General features: G+C 36.0%; 1 protein-coding gene across 2 annotated transcripts; it reads left to right on the forward strand.

Moving 5' to 3' along the window:
- Positions 1-3,649: 3,649 nt before the first annotated feature.
- LOC130734082 (probable inactive receptor kinase At5g58300) lies at positions 3,650-7,854 on the forward strand. 2 transcript variants are annotated; one of them, XM_057586381.1, is made up of 3 exons: positions 3,650-3,807; positions 5,039-6,315; positions 7,004-7,854. In XM_057586381.1, the coding sequence occupies exons 2-3, from the start codon at positions 5,127-5,129 to the stop codon at positions 7,621-7,623; spliced, it is 1,809 nt and encodes a 602-aa protein (XP_057442364.1). In that variant the 5' UTR covers positions 3,650-3,807; positions 5,039-5,126; the 3' UTR covers positions 7,624-7,854. The 2 variants fall into 2 exon arrangements, with proteins under 2 accessions (XP_057442364.1, XP_057442365.1); XM_057586382.1 differs by lacking the exon at positions 3,650-3,807 and adding an exon at positions 4,651-4,727.
- Positions 7,855-12,088: the final 4,234 nt, after the last annotated feature.

Raw genomic sequence — 12,088 nt, forward strand, 5'->3', positions numbered from 1 at the left:
CTTCATCAATTAAATACTTAAATTACAGTTGTTTTCTTTTGCAATTATATAGGAAGGAATCAGTGCCGGATGGCAGATCAAATGAAAATGGAATTGAAGAAGATGAAGGTGGTGATTGAAGGATTTAGGATCGAGTTGGCTGTGTTGAGGAAGCGACAGCTGAACAAAATTGAGGTAGACCTCAGAGCAGGCTAAGCTGGAGTTTAATCAAGTGTTGGTCAAAATTGTGGCCACTGACAAAGAGGCTGCTGAATTATTGAAGAAGGTCCATAAGGTTGTTGAAGAAGGTGGTGAATATTGTTAGGGGAGACAGGGGAGCCCATGGGCCGAGGAGCAAGACACACAAGAGATATCGACGCCACATCTTAACCCAAAACCTTAAGACATTAGGTTTATGGGTCACATCTCTTATAAACTCTCCCTCTCACCTTGACTTCTTCGATGTGGGACTTGACTCCAACACTTGATTCCAACAATCTCCCCCTCAAGTGTGAGTCCCTCAACCACATCACCCATGGTCCTCCCGTCTGCGGAAGCTATCCACCTTGCACCGCCGTTCGTTGCCAACGGAACCCGCCGCCTAGCCACACTGCTAGGAAGACTTTCGACACAAGGAGCTGTCATGGTCCCACGAACCATCGGCTCTGATACCACTTGTTGGGAGAGACAGGGGAGCCCATGGGCTGAGGAGCAAGACACCCAAGAGATATCGACGCCACATCTTAACCCAAAACCTTAATTTGTTGGGGAGAGTTACGGTGAGGACCCATGGGCCAAGGCCGAGAGGAGACACCAAGGAGATCTTGGATACCACATCTTAACCCAAAACCTTAAGGCATTAGGGTTATGGGTCCACCTCCTTATAAACTCTTCCTCTTACCTTGACTTCTCTGATGTAGGACTTGACTCTAACACTTGATTCCAACAAATATATGTATGAAGAATGAGGTGATCAACAAGGATTTGGAGAGTTGTGCTGCTGTATGATAATATTATTTTTAGTAGTTAAAAGTTCGATATTGTAATGTATTTGATTTGTGTTGTTACAATTGCAATGTACCAATGCTGGTCAATTCACTTGAGACGATATTAATTCATATGTCATCCATATGTGCTTTTGAATGTGATGGCTTCTTCCTTATTAATAGGGGTTCAATTTGAGTACTTAAACATTGAAGCATAAGCTCATGTGGGAAGTAGAACTTTGCCTACATTCACTTACTTCATGGTTAATACAGTCAAGGTAAGTAGTGTGTGGTACCAACTTTCAAAAATTGTAGAATTGAGTGACTTGGTCGACCTAGTAATGAAGTGAGGGAATGCACCCAGACACGGCTAACTCATGTCCGCGGATATTTGGTTGTCCGGCTAAGATTTCGGTGTGGTGTTAGTGACTTGGTTGACCCATCACCTAACCGTCCAGGATCAAATTGTGGAGACCTAAAATATTTGATGGCGATAATCTTTAGGTAAGAAGAAGAAATAAAATGAATTTTATACTTTTCTTCTTAAAGATTGTTGCATTTTTATTCTTAAAAAAATGAAATGTATTGGTCCTTGTCATTTATATATGATGTTTAACATCTGCTATACCATTAAACACGCAGATTAACTTTCATATAATTTTTCTAGGTTAAGCAAGGTCTCAACCATGTAATTTTCCGATGTACCAAAAAAAGTTCTCAACCATGTCAATACAGCTACTACCTATACTTGTGGTTTAACAAAAATTGAAATTTCAACATAATTTTATCTAATGTGAAATACTAACACCTGACATTATCATAAAAGGATTTGGATCCTCTTGTCCGCTAAATCTAATTTATGTCATGCTTCTTCGTTTCAAACGTTTAGACTTTAGAGTCATGTAAGCCATGCTCTTTTCCTTTTTGTGGTGACCTAATTTCAACACCAACGGGTGAACATTAATGCTTATGGTACTTGATAGTTAGACAGAAGGCTTCGTTTGTTATTACCGCCCTCATTATTGCTGTCATTTTAGTTATGTAGGAAATTGACTTTGGTCTCTTTTCCTTCATCATCACAACCAAAATTTGTATGATTTATTTTAAGTTTTTGGTGCCCACTAGGGTGGGCAACTTTGTTTTTGGTCCACCGGTGGACCATCACTAATCACCATTGGATCTTAGAATATAAGAATATTCTTTAGATGGATGGTCAAGATTTAATTTCTACTAAAAGGGTAGAATTGTAATACCACCATAATCTTCCCCCTTCCCCATCAGACCTAGAACCACCCTCACCTTCAACCTCCACATCCCTGCCGCCGTGGAACCCAGAACCGAACCAACCAAAAACTCTCCATGATATCAGTCCACTTTCTTCCTCTCCTTCTTCATCTTCTAGAATCCACCAGATTGAATGCTTAATATTCATTTATGGAATCATATAGCTTGAACAAGACCCAGAGACCGTGGAAGCTTTGATCAAAGGCTCTGATTCTGTTGATATTTCTTTTAGAACACAAAATGAAAATAAAATTTATTACGAATTTATAAATTCTTTATACATAACAAAACACAAAAATTGCATAATAGAAGAGGGAAATTTTTGAACTATTACATAGAAAAAAACAAAATAAAAAAACAGAAGCTTGATCTTGATTGAGAATCTCCAGTCTTGCAGTATTGCTCCGATCTGGTTGGGAGATGAGAGGGTTTTAGAAATAGAGTAAAAGAAACAATAGAAAAGAAAAAGGAACAGCAAAAACATACCTCAAATCGATTGCATGTGTGAAAAAATCCTTATTTCCTCCGATCAAGTAGAAAAGGAGCCACCTTTGGTCCGATCTGGTGGAAAAGGAATCACCTTTGCTCCGATTTGGCGAAGTTGATGACAGGAAGTGACGGGGATGCCGGATTTCAAGGAGAAATGTGAGGTTTTTGATGATTTAAGGGAGGTTGAAGGGTTGGAGAGGGCGGAGTGTGGCAGAGGAGGTTGGTGTAGAAAATAGAGAGCCGAAGAAGAAGAAGAAGAAGAAGAGAGGGGCGGAGGTGGTGGCCGGAGAAGTGCATAAAAGAAAAGAATCGGAGAAGAAAAGGAAGAAAGTGATGGCGGCGGAGAGAGGAGAGCCGCAGAGATGGCCGGAGAAGAGGAAAAAAAAGAAGGTGATGGTGGTGGAGAGCAGAAAAGATCAGAGAGGAGAGGAAGATGGTAAAAACGGCTGGTAGCTAGAGTGGAGGAAGAGTTGAAAATTTTAGGGTTTAATTTTTTTTATATTTTTATCTTGTAAATTACTAAACACACCCTTGGTCCACCCATGGACCAATTCTAAAGTGACCCACCCTAGTGGGCACCTAAGTTTTTAACCATAGGTATTCTATATTGAGACAATTCTATTTGATCTGGGTGTGTCAAATGTCAAAGGTCCTTCCTAAGGATAGGTCTTCTAAGAATTGAATTTTCTACCTCAGAAGTTCAAACAACGACTTTTAACCACTACAACTGGCGCCCACCGATCAACATGTATGAATATATCTTCACTAGAGAAATTAAATCAGATTCCTGTTATTGGTGAAATTGTAACATTCAATATGATGCCATCAACTCCAACAGTGCTCATTTACTTTAACCTTTTTATTCCATAATTTCATGCCGCATCCTAAAAAAACTATGGTCCTATTGCACCCCATTTTCTTTTAAATATCATTTAATGAAAAGTGGGAGATTTTGAGCTTCATAGCATTTCTCTTATTGAACTGGATTTTATACCCTACTCATTTTTTAGAAGTGAAGCTTGAATCTATGGTGTGTTCTTGGTGTCCTCAAAGTGAATTTCATACAAAGGTAACATCTCTCAGCTTCTTTGAATTCCATATTTGAATACTTGCATTCACCAACTTAAGATGCTTAATATAACATTGTTCACTGTAAAAGATTGGAAAGCAAAGCATTTCTAGTGAAGCTTGTCCATTTGTGTTTGTTCTGCTTCTCATGGTTAATTCATCATAATTGATTATTTAACCTGATCCCATAGTTTTAGCCATCTTCTTCACAGATTTCATATCCATGTGTGTATGAACACTTGCTGCCAATGAGAGAATTATTATAGTGTGATATACTATGTCTTCCAATTTCTTCTCTCCGAAGTCCCAATTGCATTTTTTAATGTATCAAAGTTGAATGATGTTTTGCTTGCTTGACTTCACTGGAAGAATCAGCAAGTTGTTTTTGTTAAAATATTGATTGATGCTATGCTTGCTTTGAGTTCTTTTAGTGAAATACTCACTACATCAGGAAACTCATTTTACTGTAAGGCCTTTGTTCTTGTAAATGTCTCAATCTGGTTCCTGAGATCAATAGTTTTCAGAATTTCAAGAAAAACCTATATGGTGTACAGGAGAGTGCAGCATACTTTTTGCAGCATACTTTTAACAAATAATGAAGAGTGATAAACTTCAGTTATTTTATATTTTTTTTAGTTCTGTTTTTCTTGGATTCTCAATTATCACCAGCTTTCCCTCCCTATTTCCCTTCTTGGTTGTTTTTGAAATATATAAGAACCAATTTTAAGTTGAATTCTTTTTTATTATTCTCAATAAAAAGTGTGCACTTTAGTCTATCATCAACTAAAGTTCACAGGGGAAACCTTTTACTTTTACTTTTTCATTGAAAGAGTTTGAATAACACCTCAATTATTGAAAGAGAGCACTTCGCTCAACTGATGCATCAGAAAGAATTTCCCAACTTCCAAGACTTGCTACAAAGTAAGAATGTGTAAAGACTGTCTAAATATTCTCTCATGTTCTGTCTAAAGCTGCAACAAGTGATTTTTTCTGCATCAGCACAACATGAAACATGCTCTCTTGGTTCAAATCATATGAACTCATTTCTGCACATTTATTAAATCCAGTCTGTAATCTAATCAAAACCACTATTTCATGTTTGAATTCTGCATCACTTTCCAAATAGCACATCACTCACTTTAGACCACAATGTCATGTCAAATGACTTTGAAAATGTTCACCCTTCTTAGCTATATGAATCAGCTAACAATTTTTGCCATGATTTTCCAAAGCCAAACCAGGAAAGGATGAAGAGCAGTTAAGGTTATCAGAACTTGGAGCTTCAACTTGCCAACATTGTACACCAGACAAAAACTACCCATGAAGTTCCAATACTTCATTGTTCCATTTGTTCTGCTAAACTTCACACTATCTCTCTTTGCCTTGGTTGTAGCTGACTTGAACTCTGATAGAAAAGCTCTCCTTGAGTTTTATTCTAGTGTCCCACATTCCCCAAGGCTAAACTGGAATGAGTCTTCTCCAATTTGCACTTCATGGGTTGGTGTGACTTGCAACCCAAGCAAAACTCATGTCATTGGGATCCATCTTCCTGGGGTTAGATTCAAAGGATCCATTCCAGAGAACACCTTAGGGAAACTTGGTGCTCTTAGAATCCTGAGCCTTCATTTCAATGGCCTTAGTGGAAACTTTCCTTCTGACATTCTCTCCATTCCTTCACTCCAATATGTAAACCTGCAGCAAAATAACTTCTCAGGCCCAATTCCTTCTTCTCTCTCCCCTAAACTTGTTGCATTGGACATTTCCTTTAACTCCTTCTCTGGAACTATCCCTGAGTTCAACCTTCCAAGGCTCAGGTATTTGAATTTGAGCTATAACAACTTGAATGGCTCAATTCCAATCTCCATCACTCAATTCCCCTATACTTCTTTTGTTGGAAACTCTCTCTTATGTGGACCACCTCTCAAACATTGCTCTGCAATTTCCCCTTCTCCATCAGCTACCCTAAATCAAAAGGCTTCCACTTCAAAGAAATTCTTTGGATTAGCTTCTATACTTGCTCTAGCAGTTGGGGGCTGTGCTTTGCTCTCTCTCCTAGTTTTGGTGATCTTTGTGTGCTGTTTGAAGAGGAAAAAGAGTGAGAGCAGTGGTGTGCTGAAAGAAAAGGCATCTTATGGTGGAAAGAGTGAGGTTTCAAAGAGTTTTGGGAGTGGGGTGCAAGAGGCTGAAAAGAACAAGCTGTTCTTCTTTGAAGGTTGCTCTTATAGCTTTGACCTTGAAGATTTGCTGAAGGCTTCAGCTGAAGTTCTTGGAAAGGGGAGTTTTGGAACAACATACAAGGCTTCATTGGAGGAGGGAACAACAGTGGTGGTTAAAAGGTTAAGGGAAGTTGTGGTTGGAAAGAAGGAGTTTGAGCAACAAATGGAGTTTGTGGAAAGAATTGGAAAACACCCCAATGTCACACCCCTTCAAGCTTACTACTACTCCAAAGATGAGAAACTCCTAGTTTATAACTACATGCCAAAAGGAAGCTTGTTTACCTTGTTGAATGGTAAGTTTTCCATTGATACAATTTCACTTTTTGTAATATACTTTTCTTTTCTTTTCACCATTCTTCAACCGCATTAGATTTTGAATTGAATTACTTGATGTCAGAAACCAAAAGCTGAAGTCAATGTTAATTCAAGTCATTGAAGGAGAGTTCAGTGACTTATTATTCTCATGGAAAAACAGTGCTCACTTTGTTCAAAAGTAGCGTGTTTTATGATCTCTAAATGAGCATCAGAGTTATAATTAACTAGACTAGGATAAATCAGTTAAATTCAGATCCAATCACTATTGAAGATTGTTTAGGAGTAATTTATAGATTAGTCAACAATGGAGAAAATCTATTATCCTTTTTCCATAGTTCATGTTCAACATTCTTCAGTTGTATTATATATTTGTATAGCTGTAAATAATTCACAACTTGCTGTCACATGCATTTACTATTGCATCAATGAGTGGTTGGTTCAAGTGGTACTTATTTGATTCTCCTTAAGCAAGATCTCAAGTTTGAGTCTTTTGTATGGAAAAAAAACCTCATCAGGAGAGTTAGCCCCACGGCCACCCAAATGTATATGTTCTAGACTCGAATAAGATTGCGTCCTGTGATTGACAAAAAAACATTCATTTACTATTGTTAGCTTTGATAAAGCTATGTATATCTCTGCCTAATTCTTCTGTCCTTCACAAAATAGGAAACAGGGGTGTAGGAAGAACTCCATTAGACTGGGAATCAAGAATGAAGATTGCACTTGGAACTGCAAAGGGAATTGCTTCCATTCACACTGAAGGAGGTCCAAAATTTGCGCATGGCAACATCAAGTCATCCAATGTGCTCATAACCCACGAACATGATGGTTGCATCGCCGATGTGGGACTAACTCCTCTGATGAACACCCCACCAACCATGTCAAGAGCCAATGGCTACCGCGCTCCGGAAGCAGCCCAGTCAAGGAAGATCACACAGAAATCTGATGTTTACAGCTTTGGGGTGCTCCTCCTTGAAATGCTAACTGGGAAGACCCCATTGGGGTACCCTGGATATGATCATGACATGGTTGATCTTCCAAGGTGGGTGAGGTCAGTGGTTCGCGAGGAATGGACAGCTGAAGTTTTTGATGAGGAGCTTGTGAGAGGGCAATGTGTGGAAGAGGAGATGGTGCAGATGCTTCAGATTGCACTTGCATGTGTGGCAAAGGTTGCAGATAATAGGCCAACAATGGATGAAGCTGTTAGGAACTTAGAGGAGATTAGGCACCCTGAGTTGAAGAACAGGACATCCTCTGAGTCTGAATCTATTGCACAAACACCATGACTCTATGACTGCTTGTTGCAACTGAGAAAAAGTGAGAGGGAATTTCCATCTTCTACAAGTCATTGTATGATGCAATAAACATGTTTCATTGAGAGAACACTAATATTTGGATTCCATGTTGGTCATGCAAGTTCTTAATTTGCACACTACTCATTGCCTTCTACAACTTTTGCCTTTTTCTGTTTCAGTCAATGAAATTAATTCAAGGCTCATGATCATGATTGACCAAAAGGACCCCATTAAAAGTTTGTTTATTCTTGTCTTTTCACCTTCAATAATCTAGCTGGCTTGCTCCTTTAGCGATATACTTATCTGATATGAAACTATTTTATGCATACTATTTAGGAACTTGCATAGAAAGAAAGGATAGAAAAACTCAATCTTAAAAACAAAACATCTCCTCTTAATTGTAGCAAATATAGGCACACTACCAATAATATGAACAAGTAGACCTATATGCAGGAAATTTATAAGGGTAGCCTAGATAGGATGTAGATACAAAATTATAGCATGTTCAATAATCTATACATATACAATTTGCGTACCTGATTTGAGCGAAGAATCAGTCCTTTTGTGTTTTGAGCCTAGGTGATGCATGTGAGAAAAACTGCTCTCTATTCTGATAAGTCTGTAGAGTAGATTAGGTTAACTGTCTAATGGGGAGACAAATTTATAACCTATCAGATGAGAGCAGGGGCTTCTCACTGGGCTTAAATAAATAACCCAACCCATTGATAGCGAATCTGCAAGTGTACAGATTGCTCGAAGTAATAAAAAGATCGAACCACAAGGATTGCGTAGTTTATACTCTAAATTAACTAAACTTAGAATGATAGGACGTAAAAATAAAAATACAAATAAAGAGATGATTGATTTTTCGTAAGTAACTTAACTGCAATAAAATTAAAGAAAGCAAATAACACTGTTGAAATGAATTCAATTTAAAAGCGCGCTAGGGATCCTGATTTCATTAACCTTCTCCCTATGTATCTCCCCAATCAGTTATAATTATGTATCAAATTAAGTTACAAGGTGTTAAGCCTAATTGTCCACTTATCAATTCCTTGCATAAGTGTCCCTTCCAATTAATTAGTGATAGCTAATTCCTTAGTACCTAATCCTAATTAATCAGAGATAAAAGTTCAATTTAGATCAGGCAAACACAAGCAATTTGTTACCCTTATCCCCAAGGTGTAAAGACCCTTGCTCAATTCCTCCCCAAATCCCTAAATTCTACCAATTTTCCAATTGCATAGAAAAAGTGTGACAAACTATTGCAATAGAAAGTATCAATTAAAATAGATGAGAAATTCATAAACTAAAATAGAAATCATAATCATAACTGAAACTTGGTTCAAAACATAGTTTAAAGGAAAACTAGATCAATCACCCTAACACAAAGGGAGTTTAGCCTGACATAGTCATGGAAACAAATCAAAATTCAAGTCAAACCTCAAAATCTTGACAAAGAACCAAGTAAGCTCTAAGCAAAAACCCAAAAACGCAGCTCTCCAAGTTCTAACGTGAAAAAGTCTCTAAATTAGGTTTAAAACGCACTTAAATAGAGTTTGACAGATATTTCGCGCAAATGCGCGAACTTCGTGAAGGAACTCGCGCAAAACTGGCGCAGAATTTTCCAGCAGCTACTTCCTTGGCGCGTCTGTGCGAAATGCAACAGGAAATTGGTGCAGAACTGGCGCAAAGAAATCCAGATTTCTCCAGACTTCGAGATTCTTGGCTCTCTCCCTTGATTTGCTCATTGATTCCACATCTTCTCCTAAAATAACAATAATAATAAAGAAAAATGATTAAAAACCAATAATAGAGATTAACTAGAAGATAGAGTAAGATACCGAATTCAAATAACTTGATTAAATCCTAATGAAATCTATAAAAATAACATAAAAAATATAGAAAAATACTAAAACTAAATGAAAACATTAAAATGCATGAACTAAGCCTAAAGTGTCCTAAAATGACCGAAATATCCTAAAAACTATATTAAACTACATGCAAATAAACCAGGAAAATAGCCTTAAATCCCGGGTCATCACCCATTACGGGTTACTCATCAGAAAAGCCCAATAGTAATATCCATCAAGTGGTTAAGCGTTATAATTAATATTAATTTCTAATAATTGATATATTAATAATTCAAGAATTACACATTCTAATTAAATGATTAATGCTAATCCATAAAATATCCAACAATGTCTCACTTGGATAGCATTAGTCAATTAACTGAAATGCAAGAATTATTAAGAGTAGGATATCAATAATGGACAAAACGCAAATCCACCAAAAGCAAGAAAATATAAGCTTTAACACAAGAGAAGATAGTATCCGATAGGGATATGTGTCATGTGTGTTAAGAATATCCGATAGGGATAAGAGACTCATATTTCATAAAAGAATGATGGATGTGGAAAAGCATTATAGAATTGAGATAAACATGCAATTCCAAAGAATGGCCCAAGCATCTTAAAATGCTATGTTTTTCAGACTCCCACTGACCTTAAATATCAAAAGACTTAACCATATCAATTTATATGGTTTAGACAGGCTCCAAGAATAAAGTCTTTAATCAGTGGATTAATGTACTCACTTAGAGTCCGAAATTTTAGAATTTCTTTTCTCTCTAGCAAACAAGTGTTTTGAATGCATAGAATTATTGTTTTGAGAGAAAATATATCACAAGGACAAGTATAAATTCCACATAGGTCTAAGTGATCTTAATAGCCCAAAAGAGTGATTACATGTGGGCTAAACAGAATATGCTCAAAAGAATTTGACATAATTAATTCAAGGTTTTCTAAACAAGTGACCATAAGTCCATGGTAAAAGAGTTTAATAATAACATGGATAATGGAAACTTATTTAGACAAAGGGTGTCTTGAACTAATAAAGAATAAAATGTCAATAATGAGCAAACACTTATAATTAACGGTCTAATTAAGATTAAGTACCTTAAAAATGCAAGAAATCATACTCGATAGGAGTAGTGATACTATACATCTAAGACACTTATGTTTTACCATAGAGAATGTGAAATGTTGGTTAAGAGAAACACATTAAATTGCATGCCAAATGTGTTGTTACCAACAGAATAACCCAAAGAATGAGACTGAGTACCAAAGTCTCCAAGAGCATGTCATATGATCATTTAAGCGCGCATAAGAATATATGACAACAAAATAGCTCTAAGAATATATCATATTACCATAGAAGTGCACACAAGAGTATATGGTATCAATATATCAATATATCAATATGTCTCGAGACAAAACAATGTGTGCACACTCCCACTAATCCAATATACCATGGTAAAATTAGAATTTCCCATTAGAGCTAACTAGTATAAAATACTCCAATGGTATAGTATTTAATAGTGGGATCATGACTCTGTGGAAAAGAATTTGCGTGAGTGTGAAACTCACAATCTTTCTCTCTTCAAGAATAAATAAATTAGAGAGAAATAGAATAGTGTAGAGTTTTAAGAGAAGTGGTTACATTATAGAATTCACAAAATGGAGCCAATATATAGAATTTATCAACCACAAGGTCTTATAAGATTTCTATTTACACAAGTAACCACATACTCTGCATATAGAATTAGGAGATTTTAAGTGCTTATTTGACACATTTTATCATAAAATCTCCTTATATATTCACACATAAAATCATTAAAAGATTTTATGAATGAAGCAACCCATAATTTATAAACAAATGAGTGAAAATAAGATCCATAATATTTAAAACAGAATATGGGATCACTTGCAAATATCACTCAAAGTTTCAAGTGTTGTAATATGAAAACAAGTATACACACTGAACATAAAAATTGTATGGATTGTCAATAATAACATCGGAAGCATATTGGACCATAATTAGTCACTATTGAGGTTGAGGATAAGAATCTGTCTCTAGCACCTAATTTGGAGTTTATATGTATATCCCAAATTATTAAAGATAACATATCATAAATAATGAAAAAGAATAGTGACACAAAAGAATTTAATATTTAAATATTTATGAGCTAATTGAGAATTTTGTCATATTGTCCTAACAAGAATAATTGATTATCAATTGTATAAGACAATCATAGGGAGTTTATTATATTACAATATTCTCAAAGAGACTTACTGATATCCTCAATATAGGTCCGACGATAAAGTGATATATAACATTATGTAAAACATAAGTGTAGTGGTTTCTCATATACAACTAACTGGACAATTAATTAAGTGAGAGGCATTGCATATTTTATTTTTCTTGAGAAAATAATCTTATAATAAATCAGTTTCTCCCACTTGATTGAGAAAATAGTTAAATTATAAAAAAATTATATAAAAGATATTTTAAGTATTTTAAATGAATATTCAAAACTGTTTTCTCTATCACATAAAGATCATGTCAAGCAATGTCATGCCGATAGGGTATGTCCATTACATAACAATAATTCATT

This window comes from Lotus japonicus, chromosome 1 (assembly GCF_012489685.1).
Source record: "Lotus japonicus ecotype B-129 chromosome 1, LjGifu_v1.2".
In the NCBI taxonomy this organism is placed as follows: Eukaryota; Viridiplantae; Streptophyta; class Magnoliopsida; order Fabales; family Fabaceae; genus Lotus; species Lotus japonicus.